Consider the following 25,068-nt stretch of genomic DNA (forward strand, 5'->3'; position numbering starts at 1 on the left):
TCTGTGCATCCTCTCCTCCGTCGATTAAAGGTAGGCAGCGCATATGCAATTGCGTATGTCTATGGGCAGCAGTCACTTCGCTATTTCAGCGATTTCAGGTGGCTGCTCGCTCGTTTGCCACCTTTTGAAAAAAAAAATGAATTTCAAAACAATTTTCTACGTAGTATTTTATTGTTATCGAGTTCTAACTAGAACCTTCTCAATCTTTAAAGTATTGTCGTTACTTATGTAAAAAAGAGTAGTTAATAACGTATAAATTTACACAGATGCCTATACTTTATGTCTACCAGTATATTACTTCAAGATGTATGTATGTTACAAATGCATTGAAGGAAAAACATTCAATAAAGGCGGAGCTTGCAGCAGCTAAATGAGGACGTTCCAGGCCCGAACGCCGCGTATCTAGCTGGGGCCTTTGTAAACAAGATTACGGCAGAGGTCGCGTCTTTTATGAAAACACCAGGTGAGACAACGAGGGCGATATGATTATTTTTTTTTTCTTAACGTCCCTATGATATTGTATTGTGATATGTCTGACTGCTCTTCATCTAGTAATATTAACCTTAAAATTTTAAAGAAGTTAAATAAGAAGATTCTTAATTCTTAAGATCTTAAGAAGGACTATCCATTTATAATATTACTAGCTGTCGCCAGTGTCTCTGTCCGTGCGGTATTACGACAATACAGCCTATGTATTCTTCCAGGCTATGTTCTACATCGACGCTAAATTTCAGCGAGATTCGTTTATCGGTTCTGGAGATCTAACAAACATCCATGCAATCATTCGCATTTATATTAGTAAAATTCAGTACATTTCGCTGTGCAGTCTGAAGAACTACAATATTTAAGTAAGAAAGCGCAATACCTCTGTACAAAGTCAGCTTATTTTATGCTTCAATTTTGTCAAAGGAACTGGAACTTAAGTATAAAATTTAATTATACTTCTTCGTCTATAAAGGTGTTTAAAAGAAAATTAAGTAATTAAAAAAAATATTTAAAGAAACTACGTAGAGACTGTGTAGAAGAGGATATGCGTAAGAAGTTTGAATTAAGACCTAATGGTTAATAAAGTAATCATCGGCTCACTATACGTCTCCACCGAGGGGCTCAGAGCCTACCCTAAGTTAAGGGTGATTAGGCCATAGTCAACCACGCTGGCCAAGTGCGGGTTGGTTGACTTCACACATATCTTTCAATTTCTTTTCAGATATGTGCACGTTGCATTACGATGTTTTCCCTTCACCGTAAGAACGTCGGATAAAAGTACATATGTAAATCGGAAATCGAAAAACACATTGGTACATTAATTCGAACCCAAGACCTGCAGATTGCAAGTCAAGTGCTTGTCCCCTGAGCCACCGACGCTCTTAATTTTACTAATTAATAAAGTGTGTAATTACATTGACGCCCCATCGCTTGAAAAACAACAGGATTACGACGATAGTTCTTATACAATTTTATGTCATTAGCTCACTTCATAACATCACAGTAGTAAATATGGTCAAAATAATACAACAAACATTTTCACAAAAACTGAATCGATAATGAAATGAAAAATCCAACTTACAGGATCATGATCCACTTCATACCGTGAACATGAACATACGATACGTATTAAAAAGTTTGACAAAAATCCGAAAATTTACGTTTTATAAGAGGTAGATAAAAGGAAAAAAACTTTGACACAGAACGACAACGTTGCTAAATAAAAGAGTTGCAAGCGTTTTTTGTTGACTGGATATTGATGGCTCAGAGCTTCACTTCCCAATTTATAACGTCACCCGAATTATTGGCGGAAATATGGGCTCCTATGCGAAAAGGCGGAAAATTATTAGACCATAAAGTTTTCTATATTTATGGAGGAAATTTTTTTAAGATAAGTGAGGTCTTTTTTTACTCGAACTAAAATGTAACATAGAGTTAAAATTGCTTTCATATTTAATGTTAAAAAAAAGTTTATTGCTTTTCGACTTTATAAAGCCTATCGCCCGTGTGTCCGTTCGCGCGTAATTAAAAAAAACTTAATTAGTAGCCTATGTGTTCTTCCAGACTGTGTTCCATATGCCAAATTTCATAAAGATCCTTATAACTGTTTTGGAGATACCTTCAAACATCCATCTATCTAAGCATACGCATTTATAATATTATAATAGTAAGAGGTAAGATTGTGTTGGTTTGCATGTACGCAATATTTTTTTTAGACTTTTCGTTTAAATAACTGGATTGCTACTGACTCTTATATATCTAAATTTGATTAAAATATCGCAACCTAAAGATAGATATTTTCGCGAAATAGTAATAACAGTAAATAAAGTTAAGAAAGTAGGCTACAGAAATTCTGAATATGTGAATGTTCGATGTTAAAATGAACATGTTTTTTCCTGCAATAAAATCGTTTGAATAAATCTCTCTTTTAACTAAGAAAAAAATTCCAGAGTCGCTTATGAATGGCATAAATCTTACGCTCTACAAGTCAGAGTCTACTCTTAAGCCACTTCTGAATAAGTAGTAACCGTGCAAAGTAGTTTGCCTTTTGTCACTTGACTTCCTTTCTTTTTTAATTTTGTATGAGCCAAGTTAAAAGATTTCTTAAAAACAATGAAGGAAATTAATTTGTTTAGCATTCCAATTCATGTGTGCGTATGGGTACTTATTACCCATACGCACATATACTACATAGGCGTAGTGTAAATTAGAACCTATTTTAAAACAGTATGCACTGTTGACATCTCACTGATATTATAAATGCAAAACTTTAGATGGATGGATGTTTGTTTGAAGGTATCTCCGGAACGGCATAACGGATTTTGATGAAATTTGGCACACATGTAGAACATAGTCTACTTATTAAGTTTTTTTTTCGTCATTCCGCACCTACGGATACGCGGGCGATAGCTAGTCTCATTATAAACTTTAACCCGACATCCCTTTCCTTCTCTTGCATAATACAAAGACATATGTTAATGTCACTAATTCACATGTTGAATAGATTTTACGAAACACTATTTACCTAAATGAATACATTTTATATTCTAATTTGTTTATTCATAAAGCTCGACATTAATTCTCACTGAATGAAAAACCCTAATAATTATTTTAATTAGCCAACGTATTTTGTCAAAGAAAACGGGCGAGTGTTTAATAAATACCTGAAATAATCCAAGAAAGATCCCTCTCCTTGTACATATTTATTAATTATATTAAAATATAATAAATAATAATTAAACTTTATTATATCTCAGATTAAAATAAATTTATAATAATATTTAATTTAAGTAACAAATATTTATTTAATGAAAATAGTTTAATAAATAATATTAACATTAAGTACTTGTATACATCTCCATTTACTTAATTTCAATCATCATCATCAACCTGCCCTTATCCCTATCGAGGGTCGGCACAGTATGTACTACTCCTCCATACATCTCTATCAGCCGTCATATCCGATTCTACCCCCTTCTTACGCATATCCTCTTTCACACAGTCATTCCATACTTTTTTTGGTCTTCCCCTACCCTTGTAGCAATCCACATTCAATCTCATTACTTTTTTGCTTATATCATCATCATCCCTTCTCATAACATGTCCAAACCACGCTAATCTTTTACTCCTCAATTTCTCGATCACTGGCGCTACTTTCAAACTTCCTCTAATATAAACATTTTTAACTTTATCCTTCCTTGTCACACCACACATCCATCTTAGCATACGCATTTCAGCTACATGCAATCTTCTTTCATCCGAAACATCATTTAGTTAATTTCAATAATTTTACTAATAATTAAGCTGGAAAAGAAGAATAAGTTTGGACAATATTCCTTGGTAAACATCCCTGTAGAAGAATAAAGAAATCATCCTTTATGCTTTACGCCATATGCTTACTTAAGTAGTAGTTAATAGTCTTCATATCAGCTATTTGGTAGTAAAAATGGTTAAAGAAAATACCTAAATAAATTACTTCAACATATCTTTTTATAATACTTAAATAGTCAGTATTCCACTATAAAAAATACCAATACAGAAAAACCAACAAAAAAAACGAGAAAACTTAACAATTGAATTTTCTTTAAATAATATAATAAAAGAATTAATATTTTTTTAAGCAAATAATACAAGTAAAAGAACTTTATTATATTGAACTAGATAAAATATTTTATCATACCTAAAATAATACGGGGAAATTTTTATAGTGTCTTTAGTAATATTTGCTTATAATTGAAAGATCAAAGGAAATTTTACCGTGCTCAATTTATTAACGTTTGTTTCAGAAATTACTGTGTTTATTTCTAATAAACTTCAATATGAATATTATTTTAATATTATCTTTATAATTTAACTTTTTGCCCTCGACGTTGTCAGCGCGGAATTTTAAAAAGTAGCCCATAACAATAATATACCAGTGTGCATTAGCTACCTTCCTCTCAAAGTCATAAAAAAAAGTACATCGGAAAGTACATCGCTGCCAGCCTTCAAAACGTGTCTAAAGGAACATCTTATATCACTATAAGTTTTTATTTTTATTTAAAATGTATAAGTTATATTATATATATAAACATTATATGTATGTATGTATTTATTTATGTGTTTATCTTAAATTTAATAAATATATTTTATGCATAGATTCATAAATATATTATGAATTTGTGCATTTATATTTATTAAATTTAAGATTCAAATAGTTAAGTTTAGTAGTACGTAAGAATTTAAATAGTTATGTCTACTTGTACATATACTTGTACATATACTTGTACATATATTACCCACTATACATCCTCTCTGTATCGCAAGGTTAGCTGTAAGAGAACTCTTTTAGAGTTAAGTTCACCTGTACATCACTGTATTTCTATGTAATGTTACACTATGTACTTTAAACTGTGTACAAAGCTTAAATAAATAAATATTTTTATCTCTGGTTTGTCAAAGAGAATGAAGGAAAAATATATCCTTACAAGTTTTGGCAATGGAAACCCATTGACATAAGCCGTTGAAATTAAGAAACAGTTGGAGGCATATCTTTTTTCTTCGAAAAGAAGGCCAGTGTGAATTGAAACCGGCACAACGAATAATTGAGATTAGCATACGCATCTAATAACGTAATTTCATAAGCGTTTCCCCTGTTTGCGACACAGTCGGATAAAGAATTCAATTATTACGGAGAATATGTGTGTAACTCTTGATATTTAGTACTTTAAAACTTCCAACATTGTTATTTAATTGTTTTTCCCTTCAACGAGTTTATATCTGGTATACGAAGAAATAAAAAAGAAATCAGATATTGGCATCCAGCCAGCATAGATTAGACTATTGTAAAGTAATTTAAAAAAGTATATTCTCAAAGTTTGATGGTTCTTCAAACTAAATCATTTATAACAGATTCCATCCTTTCTCTGAATTTAACGAAATTCAAGAAAAGACGATGCCATTTACGAACGTAATCAATATTTGACCTTGAACTAATCTATTTACCGTGGGTTTCTGAGTTTAAAATCACCGTTTAAAATATATTGTTTTCTCGTTGATGTTAAAGATAACGGTCTAAGAAACCCACAGTTATCCGCGATCTAAAAATCGCAATAGCAATTGTAAAACATGATCTAGTATGGATATAAAAGATAATTTTTAATTTCTGTATAAAGTATTTAAAATACATCTCGAATCTATCACAAGGATAGAATATTGATTACGTCCGTTAGAAAATTGAAGCGCTAGAGGATTTGAAGGGGGCACAAACTTATACAGGTATTGAAAGGTACAATTGGCAATCAGGCGCGCTAACGGGGTATTAAAATTATTTATGGATCAATCGCCGCGTTTGTTCAAAGTCGTTTATTCAATTTAAACGAAGGTAAGGGCGGGTCACGGCATTATGAAAGAGGAAAATTATTGTGGAGTAACTCATTGTTTTATTTTTTTGCTGCCAGCTGCAAAAAAAATATAAAAAATATTTATTTTTTCAACGGTTCTATTAGTAAATTGTAATTTCTATGTACAATATCGAAGTAACAATATCTAAACGAAATGAGAGTATACTTGTATATTTTTAATAAATTTATGAACTTTAATTAATTAAAAAAAAACTTCTTTGAACTTAAGAATAATTAGGTGTGTAACAAATGTGTTTTAATTAGGTATCTGAAAAAACATTCTAAGGAAAATCGGGCGTGTCTTGCTCGAAATGAACACAAAACAAGCTCGCCTGTACCTACTGATATAATAAGATTCAAACTTTATGGCGGCTCGTACTTAGATACCTTTGTGTAATGGTTGTAAATCATCATTATAGATCTACCCTTAAGCCAACGGAGGGTCCTCACTATTTATACTACTACTCTTCCAAATATCTCTATCGGTCATTATATCTGAATTCACTCTCTAAAATTAAATTAATTGGTAAATCTTGATGTTTACAAATGTTACCATAGTAAATTTCTTCGAATAGACCCAGATAGAAGGAATTGTTTGGCCCACAATGGGCTATAGAGCTAAGTATGAAGAAGGCTCGTACTAGATTGCGAGCGATCATAAAGTTTGTATGGTATTGTACAACGTGCGCGTCTGTAAACAAGATTATAGCTTGCGGCCGTCCGCCTTGCAAGTTATGAAAGCCCCACATCGGCTGGGGACGACCTACAACGCACTGATTACTTTTAAGACATTTTGCTTTTCGCTTCTTGTTATTTTTTTTTAATAAAGCCTTTATGTCCTTAGACAAATCAAGGACACACCGATTATAATATTAACTCCTCATTAAGCTTATCAAGTTTTAAAGGTTTTAATTTAAATATTACTTAGTAATTTAATAAATAAGCTGTTAATCATCAAATCCAGGACACCAAGAAATGTGCAACTAGGACCACTTACGTCAAAGCAAAAGAAAAGAGAAAACAAAAGGTATAAAAATAATCAAACATTTTTTTCTTATTTTTTCAACAAGCCTAATAAATCTTAAGTTGTTTTGTATAATCTGTCAATAGCATTAAAAATGATGAGGTGTTTTTGTGATGCATTGTCTGTAAACAATCGTGACGAAGTGGTGCTCGTGTTAACACACGAAGACGGTATTGAGTACCGATGACGTAGCAACTGTGCCCGCTTCAATCTCCACTCTATGCATAAGTAATGCTCACATAAAGTTTCACACGAGGGTTGTACAGTAACGCAGAGTAGTAGACAGTATAGTACTTCAATTGTTTGAATGCACACGAGGAGACAGAGCACTACTAGTAGGGACTACAATACATAAAGAATATATTATAGGGATACTGAGGAGAACGCAAGATTTCCATAATTATGTTATTCTCTTTGCACCTCAAACTTTATTGTTTTGATACTAAATGTCTAAACAATACTAGTACTGAACAATCCACTGCTCTATGTCTACCGGCCTCGTGTGAAACTAGCATAATGTGTAAAGTACTGAGATACCGTCCCGATGCGGAACACATACCGCACTAAAATATTGTGTTATTTTTATGGTAACTGCCAGAGATATTTGTTGGTTCCTAACGTATGACTTAGTGTTATTGCTACGATCATTGTACCCGGTATGGTTTTTGAACGTAGACACGTTAAATAAGAAAGGAATTTCTGCTCGGAAATCGTATGTCAAGAGCGTCGGTGGCTCACGGGTATAAGCACTGCAATCTGCAGATCCTGGGTTCGAATCCCGCAATGTACGAATGTGTTTTTCATGTCAAATATCAGCGAGATTCATCGAGCCGTTGTGTAGATACCTTTAAACAAACATGCATTTAAACATTCGCATTTATTATACATTAGTAAAATTTAGCGAACCCTGAAGATTTACTGTGTTTGTAAACATGTAGTAAAGTTGTAGATAGAAAGAAATCTTGATAATATAACCGTTTTCACGTTTTGTATTATTAATGATTTTTTTATAAAATATGCAAAATTGTGTTCGATATAATTTCGATGAAATTGGTAAAGTGTAGTAAAAGGCAATAAAAATATAGCATTCAAAAGTACACAATGGAATTGGATAATTTACGTTAATGGTAAATTTCTCAAGGGAATTCGTATCGCTTATTTAAGTGTAAACACATTCGTATGTGGTAAAAGAATAAAATACTACGCAATACTTAATTTATGTTTATAATTTTATATTATGTATTTATTTGTTTCAGGCTCAGGGGTCAAGCACTTGACTTGCGATTTGCAGGTCCTGGGTTCGAATCCCGCCATGTACCAATGTGTTTTTCGATTTCCGATTTACATATATACATTTATCCGACGTTCTTACGGTGAAGGAAAACATCGTGATGCAACCTGCACATATCTGATATGAAATTCAAAGATATGTGTGAAGTCAACCAACCCGCACTGGGCCAGCGTGATTGACTATGGTCTCATCACCCCTAACTTAGGCTAGGCTCAGATATTTAATAATTAATTACTTAATTTATTTTACTAAACACAGCTCCGAATAGTGTTAATTATAAATTCATTTTATGAATATTTAAATATGTTAAAATAATTAACAAACCGTTTTAATAATACATAATTCCACAGAAATCGCGACATTTATTTTTGCATCGCTACGCGCACCATCCGACGCGGGGCGACTCGACGTTTGTTAATTAAATGAATTCGTCGTGGGCATAATAAAAGGTAATAAAAATGACATAAAGTATTATGACACAGTATGAACATTCATTTTATTAAAACTGTGTCCTTTGCAAGTTATTGATTGACCTATTATTGTGGGCTAGATATGCAAAACCTAAAAGATTTTTCATAAGGCCGCAAAGAAAGAAGCGGCCACCTTAATTCGCCGAATAGCGAAGCGACTGCTGCTAATAGACATCGGCAAATGCAGATATGCGTTGTCTACCATTAATCGACGGAGAAGGGATACGCATAGAAAGAGTATTTTTACCTTTTCCAAGCGTCCTCTGCATTTATCCTTCACACCTATCAGACCAAACGTGGAATTGCTTCAACTTGATCTGTCTTCTGTTGTCTTGATTGGTTATCTGATGTTTAATTGGCGTCTACAAATATTAAATGTAATTGTTCTATTGTTCTAATAGTGACCACTAGGACCGTTAGCAAACACAAAGCACGTAGATCTCTTTAAGAATCTCAAGTATTCAGAATATACCACTGAAATATGCTTGCTTGGTTTAGCATTGAAAATTAATCCCGACGCATGTAATATGCGGTCTCAACTAAGGCTTTCTAAGCCTCTAACTATGTGCAATAATTAACGATGTTTGAACACTATGTTTAACCCTGTATCTGAGAAATACCCTCTTTGCATAATAAGCTTTGAGCTACATTCCTTGCAAACTTTAATAATAATTAATTAAAATAGTCCTAAAATAACATAAAGCGTAGTTGAACAATACGCATATGGGTCGTCCATCTATATTTATCTTTCTTTCCTTTGTTTAATTTGAACACTAAATCATAATTTACTTTTAGTGAAAAGATTTAAATTTTAATAGAATGAGGCATATAAAAATCATTCATGTAAGACTAGCTGGCGCACAGACGATGTCCGACGTATTAATAAAGTTGAAGTAGCCTATTTCATCGAGACCTGTTGAAACACTCTAGAGATACATTCTAACATCTATCCATACATCCAAACCATTGCATTTATAATATTATATAGTAATACAGGGCATCCGTATGCAAAAGCTCGCGGTTAGGTCGATCGCTAGGGTACCACGGACAACACCGGCAAAACCGTTGTTTATTTCAAATCCTAACATTGCCGTCGTTAGTAATTTTCCAGGTGGTGATGTTCACCCGACAAGCGATTCGCGACTTTAAAACGGAAAAGGAATCCGGCAGCAGCACTATAGTAACTCGTGGCACAGTCAAATTGGCTCCGGCGGCACACCGATTAACCAGGACGGAGAAGCCGACGCACGTCATGGGGCCTGCAGTCTACAACCGGTTGCTGGACCACGTCATAGCGGAACCCAGCCTCACATCATTCAAAAATAGATTGAAATCAATGCTTGTCGAGATGACACTGTATTCGTATGAAGAATTTTTACATTGAATTTTTTTTTTGTAAATCGCTCTCTGACCTTTAATTTAAATATTACCAATAAATATTGTATTGTATTGCATAATAAGATAAATATACTTTTTTTTCACGTAACTAACGTTATATTTTATTTGTTGTGTTAAAATATAAACTAGTTCCACGTATAAAATACAATGAAACTCTACACAATACAAAACAATATTGTATCGCACGAAACAATACAATAATAATAAATTCATACACGATAGAATACAATACACGATAGACTCACTATTTATAGTAGTACTAGCGGACCCGACAGACGTTGTCCTATCTACACGTCTTTAATTTGAAAATTTCAAACTTTTTTTTTAATTTGATCGCAGCGCTAACTGTCGGGACAGACTAAAATTAAAATTCGAATATTATTTAAAATTTGACACTGCTATAGTAGCGCCGTCTGTCGGATCCAATGTAAATCATTCCAAAATCAACAACTACTAATTAATTAAAAATTTATTAAAAAAACATTGTCCAGCGGACAAAATTGTGAATCTAAACCATTCCCAGATCCCCTTGAACACACACAAAAAATTTCATCAAAATCGGTCCAGTCGTTTGAGAGAAGTTCAGTGACATACACACTCACAGAATAACATACGCTGAATCGTATTATAATACATGTACAAACATGTAATACGATTCAGCGTATGTTATATTAATTAAATGTATGAATATTGTTCATTATATTATTAACAACACGCAATAAAGAAATCCTGTAACGAGTACATTACTTACAAACTTAGTCCATAAACTTTATTTTTCATACGGCATCTGTTCCCAACAGGCTCGTAACGTCCGTTAGCAAAACTTCGAAGAAGTTCGAAAACGTCGCATTTTAATGTTTTTCTCACATTTATTCAAATATTTAATGGGATAATTTTGATTTTAATATAAATTTTACGCATATTTTTACCAAATTGATAAATAAAAACGCACATTATTGTATCCCAAAAGAAAAAAAACATTCAGACGAACTTAGAACCTCCTTTTTTTAAAATATTAGCAGATTTTTTTTATAATTTACAAATATTTCTTGTACCATTCCAACTAAGCTCTATGCTTGTGTTAGGACTTGGTTTACGACAATATTGGAATGCCAGGATTGGAACCCCGACCTCGTGTTCGGAAGTCCCTACCCTTAAACATTATGCTATTGACTTTTCAATTCCTTTTTGAAGTCGGTTAAATAAGGAAACAATTTTTTGTACAAATGGAATTTAAATCTTACTTTAAAGCACTAATATTTGAGATATCAAATCAGGTTAAAGGAAGGCTCTATTAGAAATATATGTATGGAGTAATTAGTTCAATAATAATAGTAGTCGGGCAACACTTATATATACGTTAACCGCCTAAATCATAAAAAAAAGTAATATCATTTAAAGTTCTGACATCGACAATAAACCGTTCCCCTGTTATTTTTCCAGCTCATTAACTCTGGATACTGGAGTCTTGTTAAATGTACTGAAATAAGAACAAAATATATGACAATAACTTATCTAAGTCGAACAAAAACTATTACAACCAAACCCAATAATCTATTTGAAGATTATTTTAATAGTTATGGGAAGGTAAATGGTCACCTTCTTAACGATAGAACGATCATCTTTATTGGAGAAAAAATTGAAAAGGATTTAAAAAAAATATCTTACATACACAAAAATGGATAATATCTGTGTTCATTATTAAAACTTAAAAAATATAAATGAATCCAAAAAAATATTGTTTATACAACACTATTATTCACGAATATCAATAAAACGAAACAATGTTTAAACTTTATCTCAAAACAAAATCAAATATTTAGAGTAAACGGACTTTACTTAACATACACCCTTCTTAATCCAAAGATAATCTGTAATGGCCTATTACTTAGAGATAGGAAATGAACAGACAAAAAGAATGTATCGGAAATGGAGTCAATGAGCATGTATTGTGTAAGCTTAAATGCCTTTCATAGCTTACATACATAAGTATATACTTTTTCCATGAATCAAATCAATGTCAATGGTATAAAGCATTGTTCCTATGGGTTTATATTCCTATAACATTTGTTCTCTTGTTTATATGATATGGAGAACTTGGCAGGAAGGAGACCTATCGGAAGAGAAAATTTACCTTTACTATACATCCTTCTTTCTATTTGAGGTAAGCAACGTTATACTATTATATAAACCTAGCCGTCGCCCACAACTCCGTTCGTCGGGATTAAAAATAGATAGGAGCCGATTCTAATGAGACCCACTCTGATTATAATAATAACAATAAATCTTTTATTTAGACACATGGTCCACACAAAACAAAAAATGAAAATTTAAATTCTGACACAAAAATAAAACACAGAATTAAACAAAACTCTTCAGATCACATGTAGACGTGTCCACATGGCCAGCACTGGACAGTCCAATCCTACTCTATCAGCAATGAGTTGCAGGTAGCTGTTGGAGCTGTCCCGCACCAGCCGCTTCAGGGATGCTGCTCTCTTCCTGATCGATGCGGCGAAGCCGTCAACACCAGCATCAGCAAAAATCCCAGACGCGCTGCAGAAGCGCGGAACCCCAACGGGGCCCTGAACCCATTGTTTATTATAATATATTGCTTACCTCAAATAGATTATGCGTATAAAATTACATAAAAATAAGAGTAAAGCAACTACTTGTCACACGAGAATTGTTATAAGATATATATTTTGCTATATACTAATAAAAAAAAGTTTAATATACGACGTTCTAAAAAAAGCAGATTTAAAAACAATTTAGGATTAAATCTTTTATAAAATTATCTTTTTCTCAACACTGTGTTTAATGCGATGTAAATGGCCGTCAATAATACGATCTTTCTGTCTCACTGCGGTGAAAATGTTAAATAATTTTCTCTCATGTGAATTACATTTTTTGTCTGTATGCAAATTTTCATTTCGGTAAATTGTCTCCGAATAACGAGCAAACATTTTCACTTCGACTTTGCGAAGGTTACGCTCGATTTAAATTAAGAACGTTAAGTATATTTTGATTTCTAACTTTGTAAGTACTGTTGAAGAAAAATTTTTAAGAAGGTACGGTTCAATCATTTGTAGAATATTTTTACTAACTTTGGGCTGTGACTCTGTTCGCGGGGTTAAAAAAAATTAATTAGATCCCTATTTGTTCTTCCAAACTATGTTCTACATCTATGCTAAATTTCATTGATCCATGCAGCCGTTCTGGAGATACCTTCTAACAAACAAACCATCTATCCATACATTCCGATTAATAATATTAGTAAGAAGTAAGATAATTATATATTTATTGTGTTAGTGAACTACGGTTTTAAATTTTAATGAAGCTATAATTTCAAACGAACAGTAAATTCTCTCTGATAAATTTTGATAAAGTGAACTTTCTCGTTTTTTAAAAGCTTCATTTAAATATTGTAAAATTATAAAAATGACGAACTAAGCTCTTGAAATAAATTTAAAATTTACAAAGTTTATTCGAAAAATAAAGATTTGTCTTTATGTCTGTGTATTTCATGAAATGAATTTTTTTAGCTTCATTTCATTATTTCACAATGAAAATTGACTTACATTCGTCTACCATCTGCTTTAAATATGATTTTCTTTGGTTATAACTAAATATAGCTCATGTTTATTTCTTGCTTTTTTTACAGTCGTCTGTGAGGAATTCAAAAAAATTGTACATGTGTTCTTCTAGACTATGTTCTTACATCTATTCACAATTTCAGCGACATACATGAACCCGTTCTGGTGATAAATTCTAATAAAGATTGTTATAATAAAAACTGTCGATCACCTTCAAAATGATGGCGGCAATTATTCAATCCTTCAACGCCTGTTTGTATGTATAATTTATAAATGAAATTGAAATAAATTATTATATACATTTGTTGGTAAAGGAATATGATTATGCCGAGTCGGTTATTTCATCGCTAATTAGGTGCAATTTCAACAAACCGCATTGACGGTCTGTGAATAATTAAACGTTGTACCAGCCTTGATATAGATCATTGCATATTTAAATCATTTGATGCGTCGAATGACTTTATAAAATCCCTATTAAATAACGAAACATCTGACTAAGGTAAAAGGTATGGAGATTCATCATCATCAGCTCACTATACGTCCCCACCGAGGGGCTCGGTGCTTACCCTAAGTTAAGGGTGATTAGGTCATAGTCAACCACGCTGGCCCAGTGCGGGTTGGTTGACTTGACACATATCTTTGAATTTCTTCTCAGATATGTGGAGGTTGCATCACGATGTTTTCCTTCATCGTAAGAACGTCGGATAAATGTACATATGTAAATCGGAAATCGAAAAACACATTGGTACGTGGCGGGATTCGAACCCAGGACCTACAGATTGCAAGTCAATTGCTTGACCCCTGAGCCAACGACGCCCTGGAGATTATTAACTTGTAAATCAAAATCACCCGCTAAACGTTATTTTTTACTTATATTTTGAATTACCAAATTATCTTGATAGTGTGGTGTGGGGTTCATTTTTTTTTTAATATAACATACTAGCCTTTTTCGTATTTTAGTCCTGTGGCCATGGGTTTCTGAGATGAAAATCACTGTTTAAAACATACTGTTATTTCTTTTATATCAAAGATGACAGACAGGGATGACGATATTTTTGATACAGACATTTTGATCTCAGAAACTCACGGTGAGATTTTATTTGTTAATAATTTACTTAAACGATTCTGTTTTTTTTTTAATAAATACATTATAATTAGTTTCTATTTCTTGTGCGTATTTTTCACTTGTTTTTTTTTTTAATTCATCTAAATTAATAGATATTTTCCCTCTTGAGATAAATTGATACAAAAACTTACAATTCTGTAAGATGGTGTATTGTTTCATTGCAGTGCAGTATTAATGGATGTTACACTGCAAACGAGGGATTCGCGTGTTCACAGAATATTCTGAGTCGGATAACAACCAAACCTATTATCCCTTTTTAAGGCGATAAAAGTCTAGGTGTGACTGCAAATTTTATACGACGACTTCTTTTATACCAATTTAAGTTAGTACAATCCTTTTCAAATAAAATTTACTGTCTCACGCTATACGTTATTTATGTCGTGTTTCTTTATAGGAAAGGGGGGCAAACTAGTAACAGATCGCCTAAAATTAATCTTAAGAATAAGTAGTGTCGGTGTAATAATTTGTAAAATAACTAGCGGTCGTACGCGACTCCGTTGGCGCGAAATTAAAAAAAAATACAAGTAGTAGCCTACGTGTTCTTCCAGACTATATTCTATGTGTATACCAAATTTCATCGATATCCTTTTAGCCGTTCTGGAGAAACCTTTAAACTATATATAACTTAATAAATTACTATTTAAAATGTTATCTTTTTTTTTGCACTTTTCCAGCGATTTTCACAAATTGGGGTCATTGACATTCTCATTTGAAGCGTTTAGTATAAAATATAAATTTGTTTTAAATCCACGATCTCTTGTAACTTTGAAATCACTTTTGAATTACAAGACTGCATGAAAATAAAAAAGGTTAATAAAAAAACCATTCGGTTAAATTGTGAATCATTACGGCTTATAAATGCCTAAATCGCTTAAAGGCAATGAAATTTAAATAATTTGCTTCAGTAAAATATTCATTGTCTACTCCCCCTTTTGAAAAATCACAAAAAGGGTGAATAAATAACAAAAATAAAAACATTCATTAATTTTCATTAGATTTTATTAACGAAGAATTGTAACTAGGCTAATTAACACTAACAACCCTAAAACAAACGTCTCTTTAGAGTCCTAGACTGAAATAAATTCCATATCTGTTGCTCACTAAATTCATATTCGTTTCCGGTGGCAATGCTTAGTTTACAAACTCGATGTCAAGGGAGACGAATGTTGTTATCTGCTCATATTACTTGGAATATGATCTGTCCTGTATCGCTGACTATTCCCAAACTACCATAGACAAAACAATTTAATGATTAGATTCATAAGACACAATTACATTGTGGTTCAAATATTATTAACAACTATCTGTCGCCCGCGAATCCGTCCGCGTGGAATTTTTTCACCTCTTAAACCTTCTTTAGACCAATACGAACATTTCAAGACCAAGATAAGATAAATCCGTTCAGCCGTTGCCGAGTTTTAGCAAGACTAACGAACAGCAAATGATTTTTATATACATATATAGATATGCACCGTAGGTAAAATATAATTTTATTTTTCCCAATAAATCATCAACATCGAAAAAATAACGGAGTGTTTTCTATTCATTGTTTGTAGACAATTTTGATCGAAAACTGGTTGCGGTTAAAACGCGCGAAGGCGGGATTGAATACTGATGACATCACAACTCGCTAGCTCCTGCACTCTATGCATAAGCAATGCGCCATGTATCACAATATCCTTGCCTTGCGCCGCTCTATCAAACACATACTGCACCAAATATATTTATAATATTTGCTAGTATCATCTAAAATATTGCTTCTTGTTAACGAAGCAAGTTATAAGTGATAAAAAGCAATTATTAAGAACAGTTCTTCCGACTTTCAGGGTTAAGTAAAAATTAAATTTTTATGTTTAAACACAAAATGCATTTCTATATTCTCTCTAAATAAAATTAGACACGACTTTATCCACTTGTTTGTTGAAGTTTTTTTAGTAAAAGTAGTTTTTCAAAACTCTTTCTTCCCTCTATTTTATTGTTAAACGTATTTCTAGCTTCTTTGCTGTTTCGAATAAAAAGTAATATCTGAGAATCCGTCGTCATAAAATGCATTTCCTCACAGCGAACGTTCAGATTAACAATAAGCGAATGCGACCAGGACAATGCGGTGTATCCGTCACTGTCAAATCTTGAACATGGCCCGTTTGTAATTTGCCTAGATAATAAAAAGTCGCAAGCACTGATGTCAGTGCAAATTTCAATTATAAATATTTGCAAATTGTCTGTACAAAAGTTCATTTTATGAATTTTGTTTCATTTTTTTCCGGTTTTTGCTAAAATAAAAAAGACTGCTACCCATTACGTCAAAAGGTAGCAGATATTGCCTACTTTCAATGTATAGAGGAGGGGAAGTACTAAAAGAAGATTTTTACCTTTCTCATACGTACCCACCTTTATATTTTAATTCCATCGTTTCATCATAAGAAATTAGTGAGAGTGATTACAATATTGCCTCCATCACACATGTGCTATATTCGATTTACTTAGGAACATTACAAACGGGCAGCGTTCAAAATTTGTTGTTAACACATTCGGCGCGGGATGTGCCAGCCCGTTGCAAATTCGTTTCGTTAAACAAACGAGCAGTTGGCGTGGCTAGGCTCTGTTATGACACAATCACTACGCCAGTTTACTTGCAAATAGATATGAAAGACTGAATTAAACATGAAGAAATTTGAATTTTCTTTGATGCTTTACAGGATATAGCGGTCAACTAACAACAGATTACTATAGCGAAAAATAACTCACCAGATCAGTTAAATCGTTAGTGAGTCCGTTAGTCAAAAATCAATATAGCTTAAATTCTGTTTCATCATCATCATCATCGTCAGCTCACTATACGTCCCCACCGAGGGGCTCGGAGCCTACCTTAAATTAGGGGTGACTAGGCCATAGTCAACCACGCTGGCCAAGTGCGGGTTGGTTGACTTCACACATATCTTTGAATTTCTTCTCAGATTTGCGTAGGTTGCATCACGATGTTTTCCTTCACCGTAAGAACGTCGGAAAAATGTACATATGTGAATCGGAAATCGAAAAACACATTGGTACATGGCGGGATTCGAACCCAGGACCTGCAGATTACAAGTCAAGTGCTTGACTCCTGAGCCACCGACGCTCGCCGCCGCCGAATGCTGTTTACTTTACAGAAATATTTGTTTAAATAAGTTAGTGGTATTTTTTCCTAGTTTCTTTTACTATTATTGTAATTATAAGCTTAATAACAAATTAGTTTTTGTTATAGCGTATCTCCAGAACGGCTGAACGGATTTCAATTAAATTTGACGAACATATAAAACATAGTCTGAAAAAAGTATTAGGTGCGCAACTAATATGTTTTATATGTTTGCCTTTTTTTTATTTTACTTCCGCGCGGACGGAGACGCGGACGACAGCAAGTTTTAAATACATTTAAAGTATGCACTCGTAATAGTAACGGTTCTTTTCTTATTAGAATTTAAAATAGTGTTTTATAACATCATAATATTGTGTCTGTCGTCGTTCTTGCAAAAATAGAATCCACAAAAAACAATTTACTACTTTGAAGTTTATTAAAAAGTTACTTAAAGTAAAAGAATGTTACGTTTGGATAATTTTCACGGAGTGGCTAATAAAATAAATGTAAAGCATGAATATGCAAAAGAGAATTTATAAACAAACTTTGGTTCATTTATTCCGATACACCGTTGTGCAGACACTGGAAAAAGTTCGGCGGCAACTGGATTTCATAATGTGATTTTAATTCTTTCTTCCTACAACGAACAGGATAATTTAAATAAAAAGCAAAGTAACTGGATATTTCATCTGTTGGGAGAAATAAAGAAAACAAATAAAATTATTGACGTATAAATTCTAAACTCGGGAGGAATGGAGTTGGCAAGAAGTTGGAAATCACCGTCGCGTTTTTCTTTCTTCGGAAAAAGTTGTAATCGTTATATTGTAAGTTTACATTATATAAGTATTATTTATCTTACTAATAATATAAGGGCGAATTTTTGGTTGTATAGATGGATGGATATTTGTTAGAAGGTATATTCAGAACACCTGTATTTATCTCGCTGAAATTTGGCATAGATGTAGAACATTATCATCATCAGCTCACTACATGTACGTCCCCACCGAGGGGCTCGGAGACTACCCTAAGTTAAGGGTGATTAGGTCAACCACGCTGGCCCAGTGCGGGTTGGTTGACTTCACACATATCTTTGAATTTCTTCTGATATGTGCAGGTTGCATCACGATGTTTTCCTTCACCGTAAGAACGTCGGATAAATGTACATATGTAAATTGGAAATCGAAAAACACAGTGGTACATGGCGGGATTCAAACCCAGGACCTGCAGATTGCAAGTCTGGTACTTGACCCCTGAGACACCGACGCTCTTCGGCCGATGTAGAACATAGCTTAGAAGAACACCACGGCCTCAAGCCACGGGTTACAGCTATAAATTAAATATTATTGTAATTGTATTCATAAAACTATGGTAACGAGATACCAATGAAGAGACGCAAAAAAATCCGCTGAAAACATAGTAATATCCTTATTAAGGTCTGTCTAGATGTATACGTTAACTAGAATGTTATTGGAAGCAGTCGACGCGGCAATATCAGTGGTTGTACGAAGCTGTATTACGCAGATTGGATTGGGAACGAACTTCACCTGTGACGTCACTATTTCGATACTCAGATTACTTCTACCGTATTTAAAGTTCTTTACAATATACTTATTTAGATTTATATTTGACTAGCTGTCGCCTACGCCTTTGACTCCGACCGTGCGGTAATAAAAAAGTAAGTAGCCTTTGAGTTTTCACAGACTATGTTGTACATCTATGTTAATTTTCATCGAGATCCATGTCGCCGTTCTGGACATACTTTCAAATAAACATCCATCCTTTCATCAAACCGTCTAAACATTCGCATTTATAATATTTATAATTTGTTCTATAAACTAGGACCTTTTAATCTTCTACAAAAAAGATCTATCTGTACGGCTAATAGTCCAGTGAATTCAGTTAGGAACTGAAGAAATTTAATAATTCATTATCTACGAATCTTTTAAAATTGACAATTAAAAAACATTGTTATATATATTTTTTTTAATTCTATTATTTCTCATCAACATTTATTGTATTACCAATAAATTACCAACTATAATATGAAATTTAAACATATTACCGTTAAATATTCATATGTTTCCGGCGTCTCACGCTGCGTAATGGCCATAGTGCATTGTATTTTACTTCGATCATGCGTTCGTCTGTGGTAACGAACTGCCAATTACTCTAATTCATAGTGGGCATGTGGTAATCATATAACACAATATCTAATATCATTAACATCTTCTGTAATTATTGATCTTCAATTGTTTTCTAGTTAGTTATTTGTAGAGTAAGAAAGTATGACTGTGTAACACTTATTAGTAATTTAGCCTAGACTTAAGCTGGGCTAGCCTTGACTAGATAATACTGCCATAGACGTATATATAATCCCGTTTCTTACGAATTTTATGATTGATAAAAAAACATTTTTTTTTAAATATATATAGGCATAGAAGTTAAAACACTTTATATATGCTTTCATATTATATTAAAGCTTATTTCGTATATTGCAATGACCCCATTTTCATATTTATATATTATACATTATATAAGCTATTATGATTAACTTACCTTTACAAAGAAGCATAACAGTGAAGAGGAACGCGAGGGCACCGTGTTGTGACGTCATCATGTAACGCCTGGCAACGTATCCCAGTCGGTATGTCACCAGCAGCCGGATTCATCTCATGCCAAACTCTACAACAAACAAAAATATTTTAATACGTATTATTTCAAAGTCTAAAACAATAGACAAATATTGAATTTGACTATTATATGTCCCTTACTATACGTCCCCACCGAGGGGCTAGAGCCTACCCTAAGTTAGCGGTGACTATGACATAGTCAACCACGATGGCCAAGTGCGGGTTGGTCGACTTCAGACATATCTTTGAATTTCTTCTCAGATATGTTGCATCACGATGTTTTCCTTCACCTTAAGAAGAACTACGGATAAATGTACATATGTAAATCGGAAATCGAAAATAACTTTGGTACATGGCGGTATTCGAAGTCAGGACTTGCAGATTGCAAGTCACTTTGAGCCCTGAGCCACTGACGCTCCTACATAAAGGAATGAAATTTAATACGTCTGCAATTACACCATTAAACAATTAATATAAAAAGGCATAAATATATTGATAAGAAATGTTCTAGTTTACAAAGAGAAATCAATGGGTTCATGTTAACATCTGTCGACTGACATACGGGCAAACTTTAAATAAAACGTTTCGGAGGCGGCCCTTAATTGGGCTTTTTACAAACATTAATCAAGTGCTACGTCGGGGGGAATTTTTATGTCGGTCCGGCGACCGGCGGCCGACAACCGACCGTGACGGATGACGCGCGGCCGAGGGTCGAAAGGCGACTGCATCCATCAATGAATTGGATACTAGTAAAGGGTAAAATTAATCTGGCAAAGCTTTAACATTGTGCTCAATATTAATAAAAAGTAAGAAATCTTTTTTCATCGTTCATCTTTTTCCAAAGACAAATGACGACAAACATAAAAATATGTAAGTCCCAATGGAAATGAAAGTGTTGTTTATATAGAATAAGAAAGTTAAAGAGCAAGCTAAATAAATACGTAAGTTATTCACACAAGAGTAAGTTTATGGATCCTATTCTAAAAATAATTTGTACAATTATATATTTTTATCAATGAGCTATAGATCCGTGTTATATTTTGTTTTTCTAGTGACATACGCAATCATAAGTAAGGTTTGCGTATCTCACGTAGCGTAGTTCCAGTCTCTATGATAAAGTCTTGACAAATGATACCGTAGTAAACATACAAAATGCAACATCGTCGTTATTTGTAAAGTAGAATATTTTACTTTACTGAAATAGTATACCAAAATGTGTCCGCTTTTATTTTAATTGACATTAAAACATGCAGAGAGCGGCCCTCTAGCCAGAGACAGCGGGTAGCTGCTGCGAGCCATTAGCCAAATGAAACTCATTCGACAATTTCAGCAAATATTGAAACGCAACAGATGCTATCTTAAGCGAAATTGTTAAAAGAAAATGCACGAAAAACGATTCACAATGTTAATTAATATAAATAATTGTAGTTCCAACAATAATCTACACTAAAAGTCTGTTTTATTAACCATTAAACATCGCTTAGTGCGGCTGTACGAAATATTATACGCCATTTAATCTCAAGCTTCGATTTCATTGATGAAGCGCGTGAATCCGTGAGGCACCGCTGGTTAATATGTCTTTAATCTTAATTATGTTACATGAGTGCGGGTGTGACGCGACCAAAAAGAAAGCAAAATAAACTGTAGCCCCTAAGACACCAGAAGGGTCCTAACCTAGTTGGTGACGACACCAGAAAATGAAACATGAATGGTAGCCATATATTAATTATTCTATAATGATGTCTTCTGAAGATTTAAACCATTTATTTCACATGCGTATATTTTATCTTTAACCATTGGTTTCTGAGATAATAATTTTAAATGGAGACTTTGGTCTCAGAAGCCCACGGTCAATGTCTTATTCTTAATTATATTAAAAATGATTATTCAATCAGTTTCTGCTTTCACAATTTCATTCCCAATTAATTTGTAGATAACGATCACAATTCGTGTTCCGTGTTTATCAGATATCGAACGAGAAAGGGCATGTTATTAACTATTGCATGATTCGAACTTGTTCTAGAAAGTTTTTTTTTTGACACTTGTAATATATTGTAACGGTGTTTAAATTTTATGATGTTTAAATTGTATTAAAGAGTTTTAAATTTTTATATAAAATTGGAACATTTTTTAATGAAATAATAATGTGAATAACCAACAACAGAGCTGGTGCGGCTTGTGAAGCGGAGGAAAATGCTAAAGCAAACATTTGTTTCCTTTAGCATTAAATACAGTCTAGGCTCCGAATTTCGGTTCGGAATTCGGCGTCGAGACCCTTGGTCCTTGGGGTCCTCGCGCTTTAAGGATTTAAGGAAATATCAAAAAAGTTAATCGACATCACATTAGTATAGGTATTCAAAGGGGGAAAGATTGCAGTATCTTCGGAACCTTGCCTAAAGGTACTCATTTTAATTATATATTTTAGTTAATTATTCGTTTTTAATATTTTATTTAATATCATAGATTTAAGAATCTTTTGTCATTAAGTTACGTGAAGTAATATTTTGGAAAGTCATAACTAATACAAACATAATGTGAAATGATTACAAATCTAAAAGCTCTCACGAAATATCTTTGATATTATAAAATCCAATACAGAACCAATCTGTTGGATTATTAAACTTTGAATATTAGATAACTAATGAATTTAATGGACGTATAAATCTAATATAAGGCAGTTTTGCTAATAATAAAATTTTCTCTAACCAATTTTAATATTATGTTCACATATTCTTCGTGAGCGTCGGTGGCTCAGGAGTCAAGCACTTGACTAGCAATCTGCAGGTCCTGAGTTCGAATCCCGCCATGTACCATTGTGTTTTTCAATTTCCGATTTACATATGTACATTTATCCGACGTTCTTACGGTGAAGGAAAACATCGTGATGCAACCTGCACATATCTGAGAAGAAATTCAAAGATATGTGTGAAGTCAACCAATCCGCACTTGGCGAGCGTGGTTGACTATGGCCTAATCACCCTTAACTTAGGGTAGTCTCCGAGCCCCTCGGTGGGGACGTACAGTGAGCTGATGATGATGATTTTTCCTATGTACGTTGTAAAATTGTAATTGCATGTTTTAGTTATTAGTTATTTAGGAATGTTTTTAAATTAAATATATGATTTATAACAAGAAAACGTATTACATCAAATGAAAATATATCTAATATTGATATGAGGTATAAAAAAACACCCCCTAGGCGCGTTCCTATAAATAATTGATGAATCCAAAACGACTTTCACTTCGGGTCTTGGAAAACTAAAATAAATTATTACCGTGAATATTTTTAACAGTCTAGACGCGCGCAAATCCTGAATTTTTACACTACAAATTTTTTTGCTACAATATTACATCCTTTTGTGCAGTACGAAATGTTTAAAAATAGACACTAAAGGATGAGTCATGATTACTATAATACAACAGCCTGTATAGTAGATGGACAAAAAAGACTTTTACCAGTATTTTTCTTATGAAACAAATGAATAATTTTTAGAACAAACTCTATCTTTTAATTTTTACTTTAGTTTTACGAAACATTGTTACTAAGAATAAGAAACAAATAAAATCCGCTTTCACGGTTATACTTAAATCAATTAAACTTTCCTGAACAAATAATAAATGGCCTTGTTACGTGTTTCGACAGCCTAATAGGGACGGGTGTCGTTAGGCGAATGATTTAATGATCATTCCGTTCATTTGTTACTTGAAGTATCCGCTTCTTTTCAGGACTAAAAAAATAATAAAATACCTCAAGTTTATTCTTTTTAACTCCGTATTCTTGTAAAGCGACATCTATCGGTATACTTATGAAGTTGAGTTAAATTGATGTGTTTTTAACGAGAGAGACAGACCAGTCATGTTCACAATTAAAGTTTAATGATTGTCGTAAAATTTTACAGTATTAAAGCCTTTGTTACATGTATTATACCTATGAATATAAAAACGCTTAATATGATTTCATAAGAGCCAATTAATAGACAATCTAGTCTAATGTAATTATGAGTTACAAATACTATGATCATTTCTGATCGATGGCCGCCTAGATCATTGCATTCAATCAAATATACTGTACTAGACCGCGACTCTGTCCGCGCGGAATAAAAAAAAACGTAATAATTAGGTTATGCCGTCTAATAGATTATGTTCTATATCTGTGAAAAATTTCATCAAGATCCATTGAGCCGTTCCAGAGATAACTTCAAGCAGACATCCATCCAACCAAACATTCGCGTTTATAATATTAATAAGATTAGTATGCTTATTGTCATGTAAATACTCTTTTACAAATGAGTCATACGAATGATATCAGGAAGCCCCTTAGCTTTTTTTATAAACACGTCTGCCATAGTTTGACAGGCGTGTTCCATCTGCCACAAACATTACATCATGTTATTATCGCGTACCTATTAGATGACTAATAGGGGTCATTTCTGCGTGCACGGGACACGGACGGACAGCTGTTTACCTAATTCAGCCGGCTCTGGTCCGGTCTGTTGACCGATGGATAATGTTATGGCAGAATGAAAGTTATTTCGTGATACAGGCTGTTTA

At 33.2% G+C, this 25,068-nt stretch overlaps 1 protein-coding gene across 1 annotated transcript in view; it reads right to left on the reverse strand.

Annotated features, from left to right (window-relative positions):
• beat-IIIc (beaten path IIIc) overlaps nt 1–25,068 on the reverse strand; it is an 86,044-nt gene that overhangs the window by 39,774 nt on the left and 21,202 nt on the right. Inside the window, exon 2 of the mRNA XM_013321315.1 lies at nt 20,444–20,569. Coding sequence (XP_013176769.1) covers nt 20,444–20,504 — 61 coding nt within the window. The 5' untranslated portion in view covers nt 20,505–20,569. The remainder of the gene's footprint in view (nt 1–20,443; nt 20,570–25,068) is intronic.

The sequence above is a fragment of the Papilio xuthus genome, unplaced genomic scaffold, assembly GCF_000836235.2.
Source record: "Papilio xuthus unplaced genomic scaffold, Pxut_1.1 DF828952.1, whole genome shotgun sequence".
Classification (NCBI taxonomy): Eukaryota; Metazoa; Arthropoda; class Insecta; order Lepidoptera; family Papilionidae; genus Papilio; species Papilio xuthus.